This window comes from Hydra vulgaris, chromosome 10 (genome assembly GCF_038396675.1).
Source record: "Hydra vulgaris chromosome 10, alternate assembly HydraT2T_AEP".
NCBI lineage: Eukaryota > Metazoa > Cnidaria > Hydrozoa > Anthoathecata > Hydridae > Hydra > Hydra vulgaris.
Window position 1 is genome coordinate 25,236,767 of NC_088929.1, and position 26,470 is coordinate 25,263,236.

General features: G+C 27.8%; 2 protein-coding genes across 3 annotated transcripts in view; one reads left to right on the top strand and one right to left on the bottom strand.

Moving 5' to 3' along the window:
* Positions 1–13,458, top strand: part of LOC100214929 (ankyrin repeat domain-containing protein 13A) — a 37,015-nt gene extending 23,557 nt beyond the window's left edge. The window contains exons 8-15 of the mRNA XM_065807596.1: positions 1,871–1,984; positions 2,361–2,506; positions 2,706–2,776; positions 7,989–8,204; positions 10,578–10,656; positions 12,164–12,373; positions 12,814–12,946; positions 13,026–13,458. Of these exons, the coding sequence (XP_065663668.1) occupies positions 1,871–1,984; positions 2,361–2,506; positions 2,706–2,776; positions 7,989–8,204; positions 10,578–10,656; positions 12,164–12,373; positions 12,814–12,946; positions 13,026–13,212 (1,156 nt within the window). The 3' untranslated portion in view covers positions 13,213–13,458. The remainder of the gene's footprint in view (positions 1–1,870; positions 1,985–2,360; positions 2,507–2,705; positions 2,777–7,988; positions 8,205–10,577; positions 10,657–12,163; positions 12,374–12,813; positions 12,947–13,025) is intronic.
* Positions 13,459–17,094: 3,636 nt separating this feature from the next.
* LOC136085864 (myosin-11-like) overlaps positions 17,095–26,470 on the bottom strand; it is a 48,580-nt gene continuing 39,204 nt past the window's right edge. The window contains exons 6-9 of one of the 2 annotated variants that reach the window (XM_065807597.1): positions 19,507–19,581; positions 18,525–18,619; positions 18,380–18,454; positions 17,097–17,351 (exon numbers count right to left, since the gene is read on the bottom strand). In XM_065807597.1, the coding sequence (XP_065663669.1) occupies positions 17,204–17,351; positions 18,380–18,454; positions 18,525–18,619; positions 19,507–19,581 (393 nt within the window). In that variant the 3' untranslated portion in view covers positions 17,097–17,203. Of the gene's footprint in view, positions 17,352–18,379; positions 18,455–18,524; positions 18,620–19,506; positions 19,582–26,470 lie in introns of both variants that reach the window. The other variant, XM_065807598.1, reaches the window with a different exon arrangement.

The following is a 26,470-nucleotide window of genomic DNA, read 5'->3' on the forward strand; positions in this document are numbered from 1 at the left end:
ATTTGCTGTTTATTACAAAGATAAAAAAATCAACTCAAATGTGAATGCTATTGTACAATTTCTGACCATCTTCGCCATGACAAAACAACAGCTTATTTTTTTCTCACAAAGTTACTCCCAATGATCAAAATCAAATTACCCACAATCAATAAAATAAAATACTTCAGTGATGGTGCTGTGTCACAGTACAAAAATTTCAAATGTTTATTAAACTTAATGTACCATCTTGAAGATCACAATATAAATGCTGAGCATCACCTCTTTGCTACATCCCATGGCAAGATTCCATGTGATAGAATAGAAGGAGCTATAAAAAAAGAAGCAGCAAAAGCGAGTCTGCAAGCAGCAAATGCAAACCAGATTGCAAGATTCTCACACCAAATTAACTGTTTACATGGGCTGAAAAAATCATTAAAGGTATATTTTATATTTCAAGTGATGATATCAATAATCGTGAAACTTATTTTAACCTAAAAAAAGGATATGAAGAAATGAGCATAGTCTCAGGCACAAGAAACTATCACAGTTTTGTACCAGGTGGAGAGAATTTTTTTTTTGCAATCTGCTCTAGCAATACTGCCTATTATTTTTACCCATTTGCTGAATAATAATAACTTGGCAAAAAAAGATCCTTTATGCTTTTATGATGATGAAATAGGGCTTGTGCTTAAGATTTATAATGAAAACCAAGATGTTAATGTAAAATTAATGCATAGAAACAAATTAAATTTAAAATAGACTAATAATGCACAATCGTTGATAATGATGATAACGATTTGTTGGGTTCCATTTAACAAAGCACTCAAAATGCTAAAATTATGTCATAAGATAGAGTATAGGTCTTTAAATTTTTTTGGTGATTGTCTATATATAGAACCTCGCCAGTAAAAAGTTTCAAAACTTATTTCAACTGTTTATGTTATTTTCTATGCCTGCAAGTGTATGTAATTTATTATATTTTTTCAAAAAAAGTGATATTTTAATAGACTGCTGCAAGTGTTAAACTAACTTTTAACATATAATTTTAATTTTTTTCCACAAGTGGTTGTTCTAAGTACACAAAAGTAGTAAAAAATTGGTACTGCCTGTCTATAGGTATTGAACTGCAGTACATTAAAATTTTAAAAAATTTTCCTATTAATGTGTTTTGTAGCAACTTTAGGGTACAATAACTCATCAATTCCTCTAAGCCAATCAAAAACGCCTACAAAATTGGATTATTTTGGTTAATAACTATTAATATAATTTCAGGTGATCAACTTTTTTATTTACAAAGTTATGCTCTGTCAAAAATCAAAAAAATCTACTGTAAGTTCCATGTACTTGAATTTTTCTGATTTTTGTCAATATTAAATCAATCATAACTTTTGAATGGTTTGATCAATTTTGTATTTTTTTCATAAATACTGTGGTTAGTCAAAATTTAAAGCAAATTTGAGGTGGTATTCTGGAAACCATTAGGTGATTTGATATAGAATGACCCTCAAGCAAACAGATAAAAGGCAATAAGCATGCTTCAGAAGCACTGCTAGGATTGCTTGGTATGTTTAATTGGATGAAGCCTAAAACAATCACAATCAGTTTTAATTGCAATTAAAGAGATTCTCTTAAGCTGATTATGCACAAAAAATAAAATACTTTCTAATACTTTTTAACAAGGATGATGTCAAATAGCTAGAGGCCTCTTTTCTAAAAATTTTAAAAAGAGGCCTCTAGCTCAAAATGGTTTTTGTCTGGTGTCAGTTTATCTTTTTAATGTTTTCTTAACAGTTTTTATATATGGTTTCTTTCGATTATTTTTATTGATTGATAAATGCGTACATTCTAAAACAATGTTTCTTTATTTGTACTTATATAATTTTTTGTTTAGAGATGAATCTGTTAAATTATCTTCATTACGTCCTCCTGCATCTGTAATTAACACAAGATTAAATTCAGCAAATGTGACTACTGTTCTTGATCATGAAAATATCAGTTTTACTAGGTTAGGTTTTTTCATTTGTTTTTCTTTATAACTGTTTTCTATTTTTTTCCTATTTTATTTATACTAATAATATAACTTCATACATTGAATGTGTTTTTTATTTTGATTATTTACTGTGTATAATGTATTTAATGGCTCAGATGTACAGCTCCTTTGAAGGTCTTTTCTTTGACCTTTTTTGAACTTATTACTTTATTTAAAGAGGAACCTTTGATATTTTACCGATTATTTATTCTCTAGCGATATCTATATGATACAAAATTCTTTTCTTTTTATTATAGTTCATTTACACTTCATTTATTTTATACTTCATTTAGTTATATATATTGTTATATAAAAAGGATCAAATTTTGTACTTTTGTTTAAATTTTTTAAGGCAGAAAGGGTTTCTAGGGTTTGGTAGTGACAAGATAGACACAATCAATGGTTATCAGGCCAAAGTTTTTGCTGTGTCAGGTGTAGAATTAGTAACTAGAACTCGTTTAGAACATCTTACGCAAAGTGATATAAACAGGATACAAGGTATCTAAAAATTTAGTAATCAAAAAACTTCACAAAAAAAAAACTTTTTGTAAACATGTTTTACAAAATTATATCTGATTAAAAGTAATTATTTTTGTGAATTTTTTTGGTTTATAAGATTTTTCTATTTTATTTTTTTTATTGATAATATTTTCATAATTCATTTAAGGTTTTAAATTTGGTTGATTTGATATTATAGATGAACGACAACAGGCTGAGTCACGAATGCTATCTATGTTAAGTTTTATTCATAAAACAGAGACTGAAGAGGTGATATTTACCTTGACTTCAGAATTTTTAGATATTTACATGCAATTATATTAACAATTTTAGAAATTATTGCATATGATTTTATAAATGATATTTTATTAAAATTTAACTTATAATGCTAAAATGTTATTCTCTCTTTAGTGTTAGAGTTGAGCACAAAGGTTTATTTAAGTTATTTAACTAATCTAAAGCTATTTTTTGCATTTTTCTGAATTATTAAACATTACAATCATTGCAGGCCTTGTTTTAAGCAACTTTTTAAAATTATATTTAAGCAACTTTTTATCACTTTTCAATACTTAAATTATGACAGTGGATAGCGTTTCCTAAGTATTCTTTAGCTTTCTGTGCAATTTGATGCATTTCTGTGCAATTTGATTTGATTTGAGAATCATTTTTTTAAATGTTCCAGTTAAATCTGTTTAACTGTCAATATCTTCATTGCATATTTAAAAATTTTAAGGTCAATATTTTTTAAAATTTGCAAACAGTTGTTTTTTTAGTATCTTAGTTGTTTCTGTTTGTGCTTGCGCAAAACAAATGGTGTCTCTCATATATATGGTGACGTCATAAAAGCCACATAATGTGCTTCCCAACAACATACCTACTAATAGGTAGTGAATGACCAGGGTTGATATTTTACCGGGGCCGTGTTTGATAAAATATAGCTGGGGCTGGGTTCGTGACCGGGGTTGCATAAAAATTCATACATCCTAAAGTATATTTTTTAAATTCAAAATTCATGTTATATTTTGTATATATATATGCATATAAATACATCATTATGATCAAAATGATCATCATAATCATCATTACCATCATCATCATCATCATTGTCATCTTCTCTTTCAGCAAATACTACACCATGTAAATACTAAAGTTTATATAAATACGAAAGCATCTAAATATGCCAGCATCTAAATAAATAGCAAACATATATGTTTATGTCCATAGTATGTATGCATAAAGCGCATCTCAGAAGTTCTTTCTGGACTAAAAGTTTGGAAGCTTTTATTCCTACTCTTCAATTTTAAGTCAAACCTCATTCTACTCCATATTTTTCACCAACTGAGCAGTTGCTTTATTAATCATTTATTTCATCTTTTTTACAAGAACATCTCTCTGAAGAACAAATGTCCTTTTATTTTTCCAATAAGCCAATGTAAAAAGGTCCCGTCTGATGTTAAGTTTTGTTATTCTCAGTTTACTAAATCTTGTATCTTATATTAGATGTTAGGTTCTAGAGACTTTTGGTTAGTCTTCAACAACTCCATTAACTAAAGTAAGTCTAACAATTAATCTTATTAATTATATAATATTTAATAACATTTAATTTTTAAAAAGTGCTAAATAAGTGGTTTCGATTTTTCAAAAATCTAATAAACACTGTCTACTTCTTTATATAAAGGTTTTGAGGTTATTAAATTATTTCTTACCAACTGCATTAATAAAGTTATTCTTGAAGGCCTACACTCTTCTTTATTTCAAGGAACTTTAAGGGTACCACAAGATATCTTGTGGTACTCTTATCTACAATATCAATCTTCATGAAAATTTAACATCTAAAGTGGCTCTATTTGTTGACGACTCAACTTTATACTCTTGTCTTGACAAAAAATCTTCACTTTTTGATTGCTTAGAACAAGCAGCTGATTTTTCTCTGTTTCTTATCTACAATATCAATCTTCATGAAAATTTAACATCGAAAGTGGCTCTATTTGTTGACGACTCAACTTTATACTCTTGTCTTGAAAAAAAATCTTCACTTTTTGATTGCTTAGAACAAGCAGCTGATTTTTAATCTGATCTCTCTTCTGTAACATCCTAGGCTTGCTGTGGCTTAAATGTGTGGATTTAAATTCTGGACTTAAAATCTGCAATTTTTATTTGACAACAAAACTCGTTTATTTACTGCAAAAAAATATTGCAATAATGTTGGTATTCCTATATTGATGAATAACAACCCTTTTACTCTCAGACAAAAACTAAAAGTACATTGTAAATGTAATGCGATTGTGGTGTAGTGGTCATGTAGACCGCTTACATCACAAGCGAGAGGTACCAAGTTCAATCTCAACCTCGTCCCTGGTAGTACTGTGTTCAACTTGTTTCTCTGTGCAGCGGCCTTGGTTGTCAAGGTTCGTGTTTCGGAATTATATTTTTGAGAGAGGGTTATAACCACAGTTAAGTAGCCTCCTCGTCTGTAGTGGCATTTTCAGCCTTGGGGAGGTGAATTAACATTAAAAAAAAATGATAATAATAAATTAAATCAATTTGCCAAGCTTGAGCCACTCTTCCATTGTTGTAAGGTTGCATTTCTTTTTTCTACAAATACAATCATCGTCAATGCTCAAACAAGCTATCATCTCTATAACGATAGAACAAAATTCATTCTTGCTTGTTTCTTATTCAACAAGCTGCGTTCTTTTACTGTATCTGTCCCTTCATGCTATAATAACTTTTGTTAATCCAGTTTTTTTCCTTGCACATCAAAAAAACCTTATAACTATTAGCCATCTTTATGTTTTTTTTCTATATACAACCTACAACTTTTCAAGTCTTCAGTTAACCATTTCCTCGTATTTTATACTTATTCTCTATTTACTCATAACTTAATAGTGGTTGCTCAGAGTAACTCATAACTTAATAGTGGTTGCTTGCAATCTTGTTGGAAGTAAATTAGAGTTTGAAAATATATAAATATATGCCAGTATTTAATAAATAGTAAATGTAAGCATAAAATTATAATATATAACGTATTATAAATTTTTTTCTAGCATTGGCTATCAACCCCTGCTAAATCTTATAGTTTAGCCGGGTTTGAAAAAAGTCTCATTTTAACCGGGGCCAGGGCCCTGGTCACTTACTACTAATAGGTTGAGTTCCTTTATTATGTGCACCAGTGTTTGAAGCAGTTGCCTTGGTACAAACAGGGAAGTATTATTATTAATTTCGAAATCTTCCAGTACCTTTTTTATTTGTTTTTTCTGATCTTTGTGTTAAAATGAAACGCTCCTAACGGAATATCAATACTAAATCATCCACTGTAAGCCATCACACTTACTACAATCCTTTTCATTTTAATAAAAGTATTATAGTATTATTTTTAAGATCCTATTCCTAACACAGACATTTTCTATCAAAGTAAAGGACAAGTTTCTATTCCTTACACAATTTACTATCAAAGTAAAGGACAAGTTTCTTACTGAATAAAACATTTTTATAACTATTTCTTATTTCTTCCCCTTTACTTTTGATGGTATTAAATCTTTTTCTGTGGGTTCCTGACTAGATAAAACAATATTTTTCAAATAATAAAATAATTGCTGTATGACCTCTCACACCAAGATGGAGGCTTGCTGCAACTTTCACTTTATCGCTTCTTCATTGGGAAATTCTTTTTTACTGGATACATTGAAAAATGAATCATTAGATCATTAGATGAATTTGACTGAAAAGATATTGTTTCAGAATCAGATAGATTATGGTTTTCAAATAAATTTTTATCTGTCTATAAAAATTTTAATTCTCTTTTAGTAAATTAAGTCAATATCCTCAGTTGTAGGCATTTTGCTAGTAAACTTTTGGCCAAGAACTCAATGTCCTTTTCCATAGCATCAGGAGTCCTGTTGTATGCTTAGGTTTTTGTTACTATTTGTTTTTGTTAATATTTTTGCAACCTAAAAAACCAAAAGTCAGAAAGTATGTTTTTTTATAGTTGGTTTCAAGAATTAAAAGATTTTCAAAAATTTGAAAGGAGTTCAACCATGTTGGCAACTGACATTTATTGTCATATGTTGGCAACTGACAACATATGACAATAAATGTCAGTTGCCAACATGGTTGAACTTCTTTCAAATTTGGAAAACTCTAGAATAGGTCTGTTTAAAAAATAAAATGGTCTCCTTGGGTTTTCTACCATTAACTTAATTCAAAATCTTACAATTTTCTTTTGTCTTACAATTTTTTACTTATCTAAAAAACTTGCTTTAACATTTAATATTGCTTTAACATTTATAAATCGAATGGTTGTAAAAATAAACAGGTTTTGTACAAACAAATGTATTAGGGTGTTTAAAAAAGCACTTAAAGTGGTTATTTTATATATTTTCTGAAATAGTATTAAAAAAATCTTGCATATAAATTCAAAAAGAAAGAGAGGTGAAAATTGTTTGTTTATGCGACACAATGGTCGCAAAAAGTGACCAACGGAGCTGTCCAGTCACGTAGATCTGGGAGATGTGAAAATAGAAGTAGATTGTAGATGATGTCATTGGGTGAGAATCATAAATGAATGTAAAGACTATTTTGTAGGAGGAAGAAAATTTTAGGACTCAGGGATTAGGTGAACAATAACTCACGCTCTAGTCATACTAAACAAATGATAAAACAATGGTTTATGAGTAAACAAGTCAATATCGATCCGCTGGTTCATTAAAGGTAACCATGGCTAAAATTATTGCACCATACAAAAACAATGAAATAAGTAGATAACAAAATATAAAGTAAAATGATAAATAATATAAGTACGAGCAGTATAAAAAGAAAAAATAGGCTAGTAAATGTGCTACTATATATGGTCTAAACTCTAGATAACAAACTGAAAACTGATAATCACCTGTGTGAGATAAAAGTATATAAATGCCGTTAATGTAACAAATTCATAATATAAAGCTCACAAAGCGCTATAATACGTGGGTGTAAGAGGTAAAAAAGGTAAAAAAATTATTATTCAGTTATTTATCTCTATCAACCTTTCTATACTTATTATCTATTTAATAAAAAGTTTTTTTAGTAAACAGTAGAAAAATAATTTAAGTATTACTTTTTTTTTTTTTTTAAATTAATATACTCACTTTTTTTTGCATACTTGAAGCTTATTAGAGCTGCAATTACGAATTTATGAAATAATAAATAAAATAATTTAATCCATTTATACAAATGTAGAGAAAAGAAAGGAATTAAAAAATAAATTACTAAAAAAATATTAAAAAATATATTACTATATATAAATATACTATAACCGTGTCTACCACAAGTGTGCTGTAAAAAATGTATATACTATAGAAAAGTTGTGTTTAGAATATTATAAGTAACATTTAAAATCTTTGCTTAATCAAAATTTTATTCTGTTTTACTTCTAATGGATATTTTTTGTAAGAACTTGTTTTATTTTTAATAACTTGAGATGATTATGATATACTGTTTATAGTGCCCAAATTCACCTGATGTTAAAGACATTGATTCAAAGAATCCATATTGTATGTCAATAGTGGATTATTTTAATCCAAAACTTCACCCAAATAAAGATGTTGGCAGACTACGAAAAATGACTTTAGTTAGTCAGAAATTCTCGGCTACACTTGCACTTTCAGATACTTTTCCTTTGTCATTGCAAGATCAAATTCTTCCTGTAATTAACCTCATGGTAAGATTTATTTTTTAAGTTGTACATACATTATTTGTGTTCTTTATTATAAAGGAAATCACTGAGTTCCAAATATTTTTTTTAAAATAAATTTTTTTGTGGGTTTCTCTAACCTTTTTTTTTAAAGAAAATGGTTATTCCAAGTTAAATCAATCCAAAAAATTTTATAATTTTTTTGATGTCTCATACAAAAAGAAGTATATCGTGAAACAATTATCATGCGATCATCATCATGAGATCTTTATAAGATATGATTCTAATTAATTTTATGGGATTATATATAACAAACTCCATAACACAAAAAATGCAAGTGTGTTCAATTTTCAAATCTTATTTATATGCATTAAAAGTTTTCTAAAAAATATTACTAAAATAGTATTAAAATTAATATATGCATTTTTTTTGGCATTTTTCTTTTAAAGAACTGTAGAGTTCTTGTATCTCAGGTACATTTTTTGCATATAAACTTGTTTGTCACTTTAAAGGTTGTGTGCCTTTATCTTATATAAAGTCTAAAATGTTTGCTAGCCGATGTCTACTTTCAAATTTTCAAATAATAATTAGTTAAAAGTTATTTTATTTTTTTCATAGTGAAAAAATAAAATAAAAATAAAAGCAATTGGTTCAAAAGTCTCAAACAAACGTTACCATAGTTATCAAGAATTTTAATAATGTAGAAAAATAAATTTGTTGTTCTGGGATTGAAAAAATGGCAGTTTGCCTACAATACAAATATATTTACTTAAAGCGTTATTCCGCAATCCTCATAACTTATTATTTCACTCATTGATTCACTCAATGAATAAATAAAAAATATATAACCATGGTAATTAACCGTGGCAGTTAACCATGAAACTCGATATGTCCTTTATGTTTAAATTGATCTCATATAAAGATAATGGAGATAAAGATAAATTTACTACCAACAAATTTTAAAAATAAAATTGTAATTCTTCTTTGACCTCTATTAACATAAGTCCTTGTAAAATGCATGCTGTGACCAGTGAATCAAGAGTTGCTCTTGATGGAAAGAAGTTTTTACAAGTTTAACTAACAGTAAAATTAGGATTTGCAAGAACTTCAAATATAGATCTTGTTCAGTTAAGTAGATTTCTACAATAAAATTCAAAGAAGTTAAACATAAAACAAATGACATATACTTATGAAAAAATCAAAGAAAAAATTGTCCAATTGCAATCAGCAAATTGAACTACTTACATTTCAATTTGCTGATTGCAAATTGGTTTCAACATCTCGGTCTAAGAAATATATAGTAGTTATTAAATAAAATGGTACAGATATTGTGGAAGTTGCTACAGAAAAGCAGGTTTTATCTTAAAAAGCGCTTATGCATTGAAGAAAGCTTGGCATATTTTTATCGAGCTGTTTAAGATTATTAATTCTTGTTACATTTTAATTTTTAATTCTTATTAAATATTAGTTTTAGTATTTGTAATCAATTTTCAACTTTCATGGTTTATTTTTTAAATTTATTATATTTTTTGTGTTTATTACTATAAAACTTTTTATTATAAAATTCCTTGTAGTTTTTTCTTTATAGATTGTTACGTATAGAATCATAGAAAATGATTTCTGAATAAAAAAAATTTTATTACCTTAATGTACTTCTATTTGTACATGGCATCAGAAAACCTAAAAATTATTTTTTCCACCCTAAAATAGTTTTTATCACTATTGAACAAATATTAGGTTGTGTTATAATATGCTTAAAAAATAAATGATGCTGAAAAGATTCTGACAGAATATCAAGTATAGTGTCAAGCGTTGAATTGACTCATCCATCTAATTTTCTTGACCCATCTACCAAATTATTTTGATTCACTCATCATATTGTCTTGAACCACCCAAAAAATTGTCTTGATCCATCTATCAAATTGTCTTGACCTACCCATCAAATTGTTTTGAAATGGTATTATGGTGTTATGATCTTCAAAATATACAATGTTATCTTTCCTTCCCAATAAAAAGAACAAAGTTTTTTTTTCAGTTTTTTTTTTCTATAAAAAATTTAGTTTATTGTTTTCTATAAAAAATTAGTAGTTTATTGTTAAATTATTTTATTTAATTAGTAAATCAGTACATTTTTTTTTCTTAAATGGTACACAGTTGTAATCTCCATTTTATTTAATTAGTAGTAGTTTAATTATTAATTAGTATTTAATTATTAATTTAAAAACAAATATAAAATAGTAGAAGAGTAAATTTTTTTTTCTTAAATTTTATTAGTAGTTATTATATTCATGAATTTTTTATTAGAAGTTAATTGTTTTTTGTTTTTTTTATTAGAAGTTAATTGTTTTTTTGTTTTTTTATTAGAAGCTAATTGTTTTGTTGTTTTTTTGTTTTTTTTAGGCGCACAGTAGTTCACATTTTGCTAAACTACGAGATTTCATTGCTCTTCAGCTGCCAGCAGGTTTCCCTTTAAAAATAGGTAAATATAGGTATATTTGTCTTAAAAAAGGGACTAGTGGCTAAGTGGTAGTTAAACTTCTTTTTATATTATTTACTTTTTTTACACAACTACACACTAAAAGAAAAAGTAGAAATTTTTACCTTTAGACAGGATATGTGATATACCCTTAGTAACTTATAATTTTCTAACTTTTAAGGTAGAAAGTTATATTTTAAAAAATGGTTTGTCATACAATTTTCAACCTTAAAGGTATAGTTTTCTACCTTAAAAAGTAGAAAGTTATACCTAACCAAGGGTATATCACATATCCTATCCTAAGGTAGAAATCTTTTTTTTTTCTTCTTTAGTATCATAAATTTAAGCAGTTTGGTTTTGTAGATACCCCTGATTAGTTCAATGCAATCATTGTATTGAACATATATATATATATATATATATATATATATATATATATATATATATATATATATATATATATATATATATATATAAACGTAACAAAAGCTTTTATTTTTTATTTTGCTTATTTATATTTGTTTTGTTATTAGTAATATTATTCATGTATACATCTTTTGCAATTGTTTCTTCTTTTGGACTAATTTCGAACATTTTTAAATTTAACTTAATAAATTTAGTTTATAATATAATAATAATAATAATAAAGTAATAAATATATTATTATGAATACTATAAGATTATATAATAAACATATTATAAAATATATTAATAAATTATATATTTTATAATACATAATAATAATATAAGCAATAAAAAAGGAATAATAACACAGGTCAACAAAAAAAAAATTTTTTCTGGTGCCGAGCAAACAATTTGTTTTTTGTATAGCATTTCTCATTTTGATTTCAAATATGCAACTCTTTTTTTACCATCACGTCAAGTTGTAAAGATATTTAGGTTCAAATCTTAAGTATTTAGGGTAAAGTCCCTAATATTGTCGAAAAAAAAGTTATTCGAAAGTATGTCAACCTGAGTCTCAAAAGAAGCGTATTTTCATAGAGATTTTAAAAATGTTATTCATTTGTAATAAAAATAAGTATTTTTTGTATTATTGGTGAATATCATTCTGTTGAAATTTTTTTAAGAGTCTTTATTATTTTTTCACATATTTTTTTTTATCAATAAATTTTAAGAAAAAATATTTATGTTTTCTGTAATCTCTATGAAAATATGCTTCTTTTGAGACCCAGGTTGACATACTTTTGAATAACTTTTTTTTCGACAATATTAGGGACTTTACCCTAAATACTTAAGATTAGAACCTAAATATCTTTACAACTTGACGTGATGGTAAAAAAAGAGTTGCATATTTGAAATCAAAATGAGAAATGCTATACAAAAAACAAATTGTTTGCTCGGCACCAGAAAAAAATTTTTTTTTGTTGACCTGTGTAGTCAATATATTAAAAAACAATAGTAGATTTATAATATACTAATATAATTTTTAAATATCTTTGGACTATTATTTTATAATGCTTTTAAAAAGAAAATTTTGTTGTGTTTTTAGAAATCCCCCTGTTTCGTGTATTAAATGCACGTGTTACTTTCAACAATTTAAATGGTAAAGAGAATTGTCCTGAAGGAGTTATTACGCTAGATGAAAGTAAACCAAATGATTCCGTCAGTACGGATTATGTGACGAAATGTGTAATTGACAAGTCAATCTTTGAGGTTTATAGGAACTACAGAGATATGGGAGTTGACACATCTTTTCATGGTTTTTGTTTAATATTAATAAAAGATATTAAAAAAATGTATTTACTCAGTTTTGTCACCGTAAAGACATTTTTTTTATATTTTTAACTTTTTTTTATATGTAATTTTTTATTTATCTTATGCATTTCAATTTTCTATATAAATATGTATTTGGTTTTTCTTAAGATAATAAAAGAATTTTATTTACAAATTAGAATATTTTAAAAGATATACAAGTATTCAATGAAATAAAATATTATAATAATAAAAAAACCTCTCCAACCCATACACAAATCGATATATTTAAATTTTGACCGATAGGTATGGATTCAGTTTAAGAATTTTAGTTTCAGTTAAGAATCTGTTCTTTGCATATTCCGTCCACGAGTATGATAAAAACGAGTTGATGTTTGTGTGCATTCACAAAATATTTAATGATTTGGATTTTTTATTTTATTTTAGATACTTATGATCGAGGAGAAGAAGAAGAAGAGTTGTTACAGTTAGCTATTCAGCAAAGTCTTATATCAACAGATCCATTTGATAAATGTGTCCGATCTGAAGAATTGAATCAAGACTATCATGAACTTCAGAGGTACCATGTTTAAACATTTTTTTTTTTTAAATTTCATAATTTTTTTTAATTCCGTATGCTGTAGAAGTATAAACTTTAGTAATGATGCCACCCTCGACTATTTACGCGATGTTTCTACCCTCGACTATTTGCGCGATAATGATGAGGAGCAACTAAGAAAAGTTCTTGAGTTGTCGGCCAAGGAAGACATTGTGATTGACCAACAAATAAGAGACGAAGAAGACGAGTTGCAACGAGTTCTAGCTCTTTCTTTGATTGATACGTAGTTTTATAACCTGATTTTTTGCAAGCATCTCTTCATTCGCATATAATGTTGCGATGTTGACGTCATATTATTATTATAATGACATTGCGAAAACATCTTTTACTTTTAATTTATTTCTTTTCCCTTAAAATAATAAAGTAGTTAAAAATAGTTTAAAAAAATGTTTTGCTAAATATTGATTTATAAATAATTGAGTATTTTATGAGGAATTTAATTTATTTTTTTTAATAATTTTTCGATATGAATATATATGTTAATTTACTGCATTTAATTATCCAATAAATTGCCATATACCTCATTTAACATACCCTCAAAAATATTTTTTTGAATACTGAATTAAATAGAGTAAAACCGGGTCAAACCGCACACCATATCATTCCGCACCACACCATATCATTCCGCACACTGATCGAAATTATCAAATAAAAACTAAACGGATATGGCTATGAAAAAAAAAAAAAAATTGATTCAAATACAGAATTATCTCCTCTATTCGATTTGATAAAATTATATCCCGATTTAACTCCATTTTTTTCTCTTTTTTTATACAACTTTAATGGGGAGTTAAAATTTTTTATATATTTTTTATCGTTGCGAACAAAATAGCGCTTGAATCGAAACTGATATAAAAATAATTTCAGCACTATCTTGTTGGAAATTTAATTTTAATTCTGATAGTATAATTTTTATGCAGCTAAAACAAAAAGTTAAATCAAAAAAGTAAAAAAAACTTATTTTTCTGATAAAACCGCACACTCGATTAACTTAACGTTCGATTATCGATTAACTTACAGTTTAGTTTTTCGCAAGTGACTAAGCGCCAATCTTTATCTAATTAACTTAGTGTTAATTCCGGTTTAATTACGAATGAAATACAATGTTATTTGTTAATATAATAGACTCTTATTCATTAAAAACGAATTATTATATTATTTCTCAATATAATCATCACTCACTCAATTTACTCACTTTAATATGTCAACTAAAAAAACAAAAGCACATAAGAAAGACGATATACTAGCCGCATTAACTGATATGATAGAAAATAAAACATCACTTTGAAAAGCTGCATTCAAAAATGGCGTCCCAGTGTCAACGCTCAAAGATCGCAAAAGTAACAACAACAAAGGCTTTCTTGGCTCAGGTACAACAACGGTACTCTCAAATGAAACAATAAGATTGATGCATGCGTTCTAATTACTTAGTGACTAGGGTTATGGTTTAACCCGAAATGAAAACCTAGAATTTGTATGTGGCTACCTTAAACGCGAAGATCAAGTGCACTTATTTAAAAATGGCAATCCTGGTAAAGACTGGTTTTATGTCTTTATGAAAAGATGGTCAAAAGATATTTTAACAAGAAAAGCGGATAACTTAGCATCTAAAAGAACCGCTTCTTGTACGCTAGAAATAATTAATCGTTATTTTGAATGTGTCGCCAAGCAATATCAACAGACTGGTATAACTTCTGGGTCGCATATTTGGAATTGTGATGAAACAGGTTTTTCGGATGATCAAGGCAAAGCAACCGTAGTGTGTCGAAAACGGACAAAATAATGCACGTAGCATTTAAACTTACTGGCAACAATGAAAAAATTCATTATACCGTAAACCATTGCTGCAATGCTGATGGGTATTTTGCACCACTATTTGTGATATATAAAGCCAAAAGAAACTTTCTTTTGAAGAAAAAGCAACAAAGCAAGCCGTGAAAGTTGCAAAACTCAACGCAAAGCGTAGACTCTCTATGCCGAGTACCCAAATGCCTGAGCATAACAATGCTGAGTAACCACACTAAAACAATTTTCAAGTTGCACAAAAAGAAGGGAATGTTAAAGAAATTGAATTGTTATAAGAATTAATAACAACCTTCAAAATAAAATAAAAAGAGAAAAAAAATTGCAATATTATTAAAATAGTTTCAGATAAAAAAGTTCATCCTCATCATGATGAGGATCATGATCATCATCATGATCCTCATCATGATCTTCATTATGAAAAGATGATTTTCATTATGGGTCGAGTTACGTGACTTTTATAATTGTTTAATAAATAAAAAGTAATGCATCCGGAATTACTTTATCTAGCATTCTTTGCTTGTGAAACAATATAAATTTAGTTTTTTCTACATTTAAAGAAAATCTATCATTATTAACTACTCATCAATATTTAATAATTCTTCATTAAATATTATAAAAAGATCTTGTTGTTGCTTGAATAAAAAAGAGTCATCAGCTAGTAATGAAACATTTAAATTTTCGGATGCTAAATATTAATCATTTATATAACAGTGGTCCGAGGATTGATCCCTGGGGAACACCACAAGTTATAATGTGCTTTTCTGTTCCATTTGCTTTATATTGCAATATACTTGCTTCCTGTTCGTAAGGTAATCTTTAAACTACAGATTGTTTAATACTCCAGAGAGTTCTAGTTTTTTCAAAAGGATATCTTGGTTTACATAATTTAAATAATTTTTCAAACCCAACTTTGCTTGTTAAACAGTATATTGTTCTCGGTTAAGTAATTATTATGTATATTATATATTATACATAATACGCTCTAATAATTTTGTGAAACATGGTGAGACGGAAAATTTGTCACCAATTTTAAAAATAACTGATTTTAGGAACTTTTAATTTTTCAGGTACAAAGCCAAATTTAAAGAAAAGATTAAAAATATGAAACAGCGAGAGATTACTCCAGATTCTAATAAACAATTATGAAAATTTTTAGTAAATCTTAGTAAAATTTATCTTCAATTATAATCAAGTAATGTCGATGAGGTTTTAGTTATTCTGGTTGACTTGTTTATTGTTGAAGTTAAATTATGTTGAATAAAAATCTAAAAACATTGAATATTTACATTTGAAGATTCAATAGGTTTAAGTTAATGTCACTTGGTAAGTACACGTGTTTCATGGTAAGTACACGTGTTTTATGGTAAATACACGTTTTGTTTTTGTTTAAAAGGTTTTAAAATAGGTTTTTAATTATTTTTTAATATCAAACTGCTTCTCTAAAAATAGAATTAGGGGAAGTTTTTTTTACCTAAGCCCGGATTTTTTTCAATGCCCAAATTCCCAGATATGTCTAAAAATGGTGAAACTGATAAGATCACATCTCTATACTAATTACTTTGTATTAATATAAGTATAATGACTTAAGTTATAATGTTCGTCATGTAGATAGGTTTAAAAATTAGTGGCCCTAGGTACAACAAGCTTTTTTTTACCTTTTACCAGGTCACTACCTGAAAATTTAGTTTAACTCCATAATAAATTGAAAACAAAGATGGACACATAAATTTAATTAAAAATTTATTTAATCTTAGATTGTTTTCAACAAACTAATTTAGTGTTACTTGATTGCAATATCGAGTAACACTAAATAATAAATAACAAAATTGACTAATAGTTCTGAGCAAAATTGACAAGTAAGTCTGCGCGTAAAATTGACAAATAAGTCTGCGCGCAAAATTGACAAATAAATCTGCGCGTAAAATGGTAATCCAAAAATAATCACAAGACAAAAAATTTTTGCACTAATCGAAATTCTATCTCGTTATCGAACAAACTCTTTATCAGAGAAACGCACATATGTCCCTAGGTACAAGCAAGCTATAATACATAAATATGTGTATGTGCAAGTTGATGCTACTTAATGTTGGAGGAGATTGATATTATTTAAACATTATTTCAAGTTTACATATTAAGAATATTATACAAATCAAATAACGCAATAATTAAAATTTAAATTATTAAGTTTATAAACAAAACACAAATATAATTTTAAAAAAAAACTAAAATAAGTTAGAACTTTAAATAAATAATCAATACATTATGTGTAAAATTCTTTTCAAGAAATTAAAAAGTATAACAAAGTTTATGATCATTGTATTAGTTTTAAATATATTAAACTATTTATTATTATTAATTTTATAAATATATACTAATCATTTAATAAGCAAAATATACTTATTACATTAAAGATTACGAATTTTCTTCTTCGTTCTCTATTTGTTCATATACTGCGCCAGTTTTTATCATTGTATATTTGATTTCTTGAAAAGTAAAATCTTTTGCCAGACTATCCTGTTTAAGTTGTAATACCTCTTTTCGTCGTTCTACCAAATCGCATCTTTTAGAAAGAAAATTTTATATCACCAATTTATCATAAAAAGAACTTATTTTAAAAAAACACAACGGAGACAAAATAGAAATCATAAAATACTGTCTTAATGAGTTTGTCGGTAATCTCCGAAGGCCATAAAAACGAATTCCAAAATAATTTTTATGAAAACTTCATACCCGGATACAAATGACATTTTTTTTCAAAAAACCAACAGAAAAAAACGCTTTATTTGTTAACTGGGCTCGGATTTATGGTCCCTTATTCGGTAAGACAAAAGAATATATATATCCAAAGCAAAATATAGCAAAAAATTTAGCTAAAAAATACCGAAGCCATAAGCCATTCTGGGCTTAAGAAAGAAAGAAACATTTTATATTTTTTGTATGGTATTAACGGGTTGTTGAGAATTACATACATCAATTATATTTTTTGATTCAATTTGCTTTGGCCTGGTTGGTTATGGCTTTTTTTTTTTTTTTTTTTTTACACCTGGTTTCAACGGACATTTAGTGCACAGTAACTAAGGCCAATACTGTAATTAATGAGTCGGTAATTAAAAATTAAAAAATTCTTCTTGAATTGTTTTTTTTTAAACATAATTGATTTCAAAACCGAACAGTTGACTGTCGCAAGGACTTTTTTCGTGACGCCGGGATGGCTAACTTAAAATTGGGAAAATCTCAGAAAACTGGGATGTCTGATCACTCTGGTCTTTCATACATGCATTTTTTTCAATTATGAGTGGCACCTAACCTAGTTTTGTAAAAATTTAAACTTAATATGTAATTTTTCAATTTTAAAGTCAAACAAGTGGAAATATAAAAACAACCCATTTTTTAGAAAAACTACATCTTTCATAGCTTCAACTCCTTAAGATTTAATTGATTATTGGCCCTTGCTAATTGCTTTTCTTACCCACACTAAGCAAAGAAATATATATAATTTTTTCCATTTCTTCGGTATGCTGTCGTTAATACAAACATAAAGTCTTGCCCATATAAATGTCAACAAAAATAAAAATAATTATAAAATACCGTGTTAACTCAAGTTCATGACTTATTTTTTTAACCAACAATTGGCAGTGTTGCGTAGACTTATTTAGAGCTGCCCTAATAAATAAAGTTTCTTGAACAATAATGTTAAAATTTTAACAAAATAAAAAACTCAAAATAATAATACCGTTCGTATTTAATTTGTTCTTCTAAATCTTTAATTTTTTGTTCGTTTGACTTGTTTACACTTTCCAAGCTGCAAATCGAATTCTTTAAAGCCTTCTACAATAAAGTAATTTTTAAATTTTCAAAAAAGTTAAACTTTTCAAATCATAAAATTTTTTTAAAACTTAATTTTTTAACAATGTTATTTATCCTAATGATTGTTTATTTTTTGCAACCATGGTTAATAGATGTATTGATTCTCTTAACTAAAACAGTTTGTAGTTATCATTTTTTACTATAACAAGACTATTATATAAAAATTTTTACTAAATATTATCTTCATTATTATTCAATTATAATCAAGTAATGTCGATTAGGTTTTAGTTATTCTGGTTGACTTGTTTATTGTTGAAATTAAATTATGTTGAATAAAGGTATCTAAAAACATTAAAAATTTACATTCGAAGATTCAATAGGTTTCAGTTAATGTCACTTGGTAAGTACACGTGTGTCATGGTAAGTACACGTGTTTCATGGTAAGTACACTTGTTTCACGGTAAGTACACGTGTTTCATGGTAAGTACACGTGTTTCTTGGTAAATACACGTGTTTCATGGTAAATACACGTGTTTTGTTTTGGTTAAAAAGGTTTTAAATAGGTTTTTAACTTTTTTTTAATTTCAAACTGCTTCTCTATAAATAGAATTTAGGGAAGTTTTATTTTACCTAAGGTCAGATTTTTTTCAATATTTGTGATTAAGGTATACAAGTAAGATATATGGATTAACTATTGACGTTAATTAACCTAACAGTGTTCCCCATATAATTGATCTTGAATGGATAGAGCTGCTGACTCCTTCCACTAAAGTTTTATGAATAAACCCAACCTGGCATTCAGGAAAACCTACCTGGCTTAACTTTAGACGCTTCTTTCGCCATCTTATCCTAACTATTATTTTAAGGTATTTACTTCAATGAAGATTATTTAAATGGCAAGAACTTACTTCCGTAGACCGAAACTTGACAAGTTGTTCTACCAATTTTATGTTTTGTATTTCAACATCTTGCAGTATGTTTTTCTAGAAATAAAGTACGTAAATCTACAAGAAGAATTAAAAAGCTAAACTTAAAAAGTAAAATAAAAAATTGGAAAAAATTTTACATTTACTTTTAAGCCGAATGCATATTATTATCTGAATCTGTTTGAAATTTAATATATTTTGATACAGGGATTCTAAAAATGCAAGTTATAGTATATTCTTAAAAATGTGCACTCATAAGCTGAATTAATAATAAAGATGACCAAACGATATAATTGCATGTAAAAATGTAACCCGTTTATGTATACACGTCTAGGTTTAAGAGTTTTATTAATATTTATACTGTCTTTATCTTCTTTACGATTTTTAATATTATATAGTTTATTTTGTAACCTTTTTTTATTTTAGCGTTATTGTCTATGACTATTTCTCATTGACTGTTTATTAAGTCAAACAATTAAAACAAAAAAGTTTTTATATAATTTTATGTAGTAACACAAAGCTTTTATTAAATGAAGCTGTGATTAGTTTGATAAACAAGGAAAATGTATGACTTGATTTGAAAAAAGAGTGCTGACGATAAGGCACTCAAATCTGAATCTGAATTAGCTAATCGCATAGAAAAGCTAAAGTCTAATGTGGTTTGAATTGAAAAGTATTATTGGAGACAATTGGAGATAGGTTGATTGAAAGCAGTATTATCAAAGGCGATTGAAGACAGTGTGTGCCAGTGGTGAAAAATGATACAAAAATTAAGGAATTTAACTTAAAATAATTGCTTACATGGAAATACTTTGAGACTCAAAAATTTGTATAGCTACTAAATCTTTGATTATAAAAATTTATGGCGATAACATTAACAAGCTAAACTTAGAAGTTATTTCAAGATGTGCTTTATTATGTCCAATGAATAAAGACTCAAGAATGTTTAACGAGAAAATTATCGAAAAAAAAAATGGAACTGGAAAGACATACTGCAGCATAAATACTGCAGTTTACGATAATCAACATGTTACTAAAAGTTTCAACGAAAATTTTTGCACAATCTGATATCAAGTAGTATGTCACCTCTTTAACTAACTCTAAAGCAAGACTGCATTGTTATGATGCTAAGAAATTTAAAGTACATTACAATAGTGTACGACTGCGAGTAATAAAGTTATTAAATAATGTAGTTGTTCCATCGATAATTGGAGGATTAAGATACGATGATTAAGTGAAGTTTCCGCGTATTATATTGAAACTATTGGATTTGCGTTTTTCTTTTAAACCGAGACATCAGCATTTCCCGTTTATAACTACATTTGTTATGCCAATTATAAAATTACCATTTGATCACATTGGAATTTTTTTTTCCTGAACCAGTTTTCACATATACGTTGCAGTTTCAAAAACAAAATCAATGTCAGCAGTGAAACTTGTAATTTTAGAAACACCAATCAAGCAAGGAAAACTATTGAATATAAGTTAAGTTAAATGCTTTTTACTTAGATGTGGTTTATTTTGTGGAACTTCAATGAATTTGATATACATAATTTACTTTCAAAAGTTGTCTATTGCCCAGTACCGTATAATCTCGGCTTGTTTCAACTTGCTCTACAAAGTATCAGCTTATTCCTACTTTCTCCAAAAGATATCAGTTATTTTCAGGAGAGAATGACTGTCACCAGCAAGTTCAACTGCGAAAAAAATATTAGAGATATAAATTACAGGTGGTTAAGGAGAGGACGTCGTATCTTCCTAACCAGACATCAACGTTCTAATTCAAAACCTAGGTCTTACCAAGTCAAATATTGAACTTCTGATATCCATGCTTAAACACTGGAATTTGTTGGATATAACTTAATAGTCACAGATCAGAGAAAAAAAACCGTGAAGTTTGCTATCCCGCGTCATCAAATATTTTCCAACTTTTTCAGTCAGAAGGGCTATGTTTCTACAAAGATCTCTCCAATTCTTTCTAGGCTGTTGGTATCACATATAACCCAAGTGAATGGATCTAATTGGTGATAAGACCAACTATGTCTTCTTCTTGCCCACGCTATTTGTATTTATATAATGGTTTACGGCTTTAATAAATTTATGTAGCAAAAAAAAAAAAAATTATAGACATTTTATACCGAAACCTTAAAGCCGTGTTCTTTCACAAACGTAAAGTAACAATAACCGATCCATTCTGATCGCTCACTCTATGCGTCTCATAAACGGCTGCACTATTTTTATGATGTTGCTGAATATCTTGAAGCATGGCAACCACTGATTAGAGATTATCGGTGAATTTAAAATGGTATCATTTCTCATGTGCCTTCAAGGCGGTTTCATAAAATTTCTTTTTTTCTCTTGCCTTTGAGAAAGCCTAAAACGTACTGAATCACAGAAAGTACTGGCCATAATGGGTTCTCTGTGAGCAAGAATAACGTTAAGTGGGAGCTGCTCTACCTCATTAAGTCCTTATGCTACCCTTTTACATCAAATTAGGTCTTATAATAGCTAAAAGTTTCTGCTCTTACAAATTGGTGTCGTCGTGAAACCACAGATAATCCTAAGTTTCAAATCGGACGAAGAAAGTTGCTTGTAAAGGTTTTGTTATAGTTGTTCATAGCTTCCTGGGTAATCAAAAGGCTTTAAACTACCTGGAGTTGGGTAAGATTTTTTATAAAAAATGATGCAAAAAGGACGTAGAACGTCACTTAAAGTACATATTATTGTTGCTCACCTTGATAAATTTAAAAAGAACACGGAAGCTTACTCAGAGGAGCAAAGTAAGCGCATTGATCAAGTTATTTTAGATTTTGAACGTCATTATTAATAACATTACAATGTACACGATGGGAGACTACATTGGGGACTACTTCATGAAAGTAATTTACAGTATACTTGCACATCTAGAAAATCTCAGACGTTTTTCGAGTGATTTTTTACTAAGTCTATTCAATATGCAGGTGTTGTTTCTTACCTAGCCGAACAAACAAAAATATTTTGTGTTATGGTCATAAAACCAATGCTTGCGCTTAATGTCGTCGTTTTCACACAGTCTTTACAAGATGTCACAAACGTAAGCAATTAAAATATAACACTTTTTTGAAAATTCTGATATTCTCACAATCGCACGCACAAATAATTTTCATTTGTAACAAGATATAAAATTTGTAATATCCGGCAGAATGAGGAATTTAAATGAAAAAGCAAGGATCAAGGTTTATAGGCCCAAATATATTCGTTAAATAATATTCGAATAATTAAGTAGGGGAGAGTTGCCGAAATTGGAACAGCTCCTTAATTGGAACACTTAGCTTTATTTAGAAACTGGAACTTATTCTACTTTCATGAATATTTTTTCTTGTAAAGAAAATAATTTTCTTTATTTTTTGAAACTTCTAGTATTTAAACTTAAAAACTGCACGTATGTGAATAAAATTACTTTTTTTTAAAGAAAAAAATTTTATTGTTGCATTTAAACGATTACAGAAGCTTAACGATATTGAGTTTGATGATAATTTTTTTAAAATTTTAAATTTTAAGGGTTTCAAGTCTATGTGATATTAAGAGCTTATATCGTAAGTTGTTACTTGTATGTAAATATTTTGCTACAACACCATGGTCCTATGTTGCCCAGAATGGAACTTCAAAAGTTGCCGTAATTGAAACGATGTCATCTCATAACACGCTACCTGACGTCCGAATTATCAGAAAATTTCATTAGTCCGACTGTATAATATTTTTTAAAGCGAATTTCTTTTATAGACATAGTATTATTGTTAGACATTTGTTGCTTTTTTGGAATTGGTATTTAGTCTTGCTTTAAAGTATGAAATGATTTTTCACAAAATTTTTTTCATAGTCTAAAGTCTAGTCATAGTCTAAGGATATAAAGTTGATTGTAAATATCGTATACTTTAATTAACAAATCATTTTATCTTTTAGTAAAAAATAAAATGTAAAAGTTTTACAAAAGTTATACATTTCTATTTAACGGATAAACTTGTAAGACAACATAAAGTATATACCCAGCATAAGTTTTTTACTGTATATAGAAGTTAATATATAAAGTTGCAAACTTTATATAGTTTATATAGATTTTGATTTATATAGTTAATGATTAACTAAACAAAAATGATGAAAAATAATGATTATATAATGAGTATATAATTAACTTAATCATATATGAATAACAAATAAATATATGAAAAAATAAGCCTGTAATAAGATTATAAAACTCTCCTTATGTATCTTCATAGTAATTTGCTTTTATTTTAGATGCAAACACCATGAAAATATGGAAAATGGAAAGTAGTAAACTTGAAAAAGGCTGTTGAAGCAATAAAACAAGGAGAAATCAGTTTAAATGAAGCCGCTTATGAATTTTGTATTCCAAAAGCAACTTTGTCAAGGCATATAAATGAAAAAAACAAAGTTGCTGTTGCAAATGTGAAATTTCATGGTCGACTTACCACCTTACCTAATGAAATTGAAACAGAATTAGCTGATCACTGTTTATTATTAGAATCGATGTACTTTGGATTAAGGATTGATGATCTTCGTCGTCTAGCATTTGATATTGCGGAAGCTAACAACATCACACATAATTTTAACAAACAAACACGAATGGCAGGAAAAAAGTGGTATTATGCATTTATGCAAAGGCGCCCACAACTGTCGCTTCGTGGGCCTGAATCAACATCAATAGCACGTGCAAAAGGTTTTAATAAAGAGCGAGTGCAATCTTTCTTTAATTTACTTTCAAAGTTATACATGGAAGAAAAGTTAACTCCAGACAGACTTTATAATATGGATGAAACTAGTTTATCAACAGTACAAGATGGTCAGATAAAAATTATTATTGCAAGGGGCAAAAAACGAGTTGGAATTATGACTAGTAGTGAACGAGGAAATTCAGTAACAGCTGTAGTTTGTGTATCTGCAGCAGGATTTTATGTTCCACCAATGTTAATATATAAACGCAAAAGAATGAAGCCAGAAATAACAAATGGTGCACCTCCAGGAACTGTATTTAGTACTCAAGAGAATGGATGGATATCAAATGAAGGTTTTTTAGATTGGCTCAATCATTTCATTAAAGTTGTTAAACCTTTAAAACAATCAAAAGTTTTGTTGATACTTGATGGTCATGTTACACATTCAAAAAATTTGGCAGCGATATATCTAGCACGAAATGCTGGAGTGCGTATGGTATCACTACCTCCCCATACTACACACAGACTGCAACCATTAGACGTTGCATTCTTTGGACCACTTGGTACATACTATGATGAAGCTATGCGAAAATGGATGCGGTCACATATATCACAACCAGTAACAACTTGGCAAGTTGCAGAATTATTTGATGACGCATATAGTCAGGCACCATCATTGAGAATTGCTATGAAAGGATTTCAGGCTAGTGGGTTGTGGCCTTTGGACATAAATGTATTCACTGATTCTGATTTTACAGCCTCTTCATTTACTGATGTTGGTCCTTCAAACAATCTTCAGTCATCTGAAAGTATAGATGGGATGACAAAACTATCTACAGATAAATCAAGTGAAAAAAAATTAAAATGTCATGTTTCAGTTTCAACTTTGTCTCTTTTGCCAGTGGTTTCACTTGAAGTAAAAAACAAAAAAAGAAGATCACGAACAACTCAGGCGGCTGATCTTACAAGCTCCCCATATAGACGTGCTCTAGAAATTACACCAAGAAATCAAAAGCACACACTAAATCAAATAGCTTCCAAACAAATTAAAAAATCTACAAAAAAAAAGCTCACACTAAATCCAATAACTGCCAAACTATTGCAAAAATCACAGGAAAGCAAAGTAGCACTTGACTCAATCACCATGGACCAAATGAAATTGAGCACATCAAATAAAATCACCATCGCCACCACAGCACACCACATATCACCACTACCATCCCAAGTGCAGAAGCTGCAAGAAAAAAAGACTTATGAATTGCGAAAAAAGGATTAAATATTTGTTGTAATTTTTATTTGTTATTATATCTTTTAAATATCTTTTATTAAAAAGCTAATCAATTAATTTTTCCTTTGAGCCATAAGTTTTATAGCTGTAATTTATTCAAATATTAGAACTGTACGAATTAAAGAATATATGTGTTCCATTCAAGGAGACCAGTTGCCTTTATTGGAACAAAATGGTGCCTTGAAAAATCAAAGTTTATATCCAATAAGGGTGCGATCAATAGAGTCGAATCATTAATAAAAGCATAGTAGGGTTGTATATCTATATTATTTAATTCATAAATGTTTTCATAGTTAAGCTATCTTTGGTTAATAAATATTTTTTCCTAAAGTGTTCAAATTAAGGCAACTCTCCCCTAAATATTTTGTTTCAGATGTTCGAATACCACTTAAATAAATAGTATTCAAATAAAAATACTGTTTATAAATACAATTTATAAGATATAATTTTTCAACAAATAGTTAATGCCCATGATTTACTTAAGAAACTTATGAAAATATTTTAATTTTATTATATGTCGATAATTATATGAGATCATCGCCCTATATTTGGTTTGCTCAACTAACCAATTAAAATATTGGTAAAACGCGGGTAAAGTTTAGTAGATTATTAATGCTCTTGAATTTTATTTATATTCAAATTAGGTATTTCAATAATTTATCTTTACTTTAATATTATTTATAAAAAGAAATTTAAAGCTTAATAAAAATTAAAAAGATATTACTAATATCTTTTTAATTTTTAATATCATATTAGCATATCTTATTTGGACTTTGAACAAAACTGAGCTAAAAACAAAATCTTTGATTATTTTGTAGGATTTGAACAAAATATCAGGATAATGAACAAAGCTACACTACATCACACATAATATTTTTTGTGCTATAATAAGTTTGCAGAATGAACTAGCAAATGAAATAAATAAATGAAAAAATATTTCTTTTAG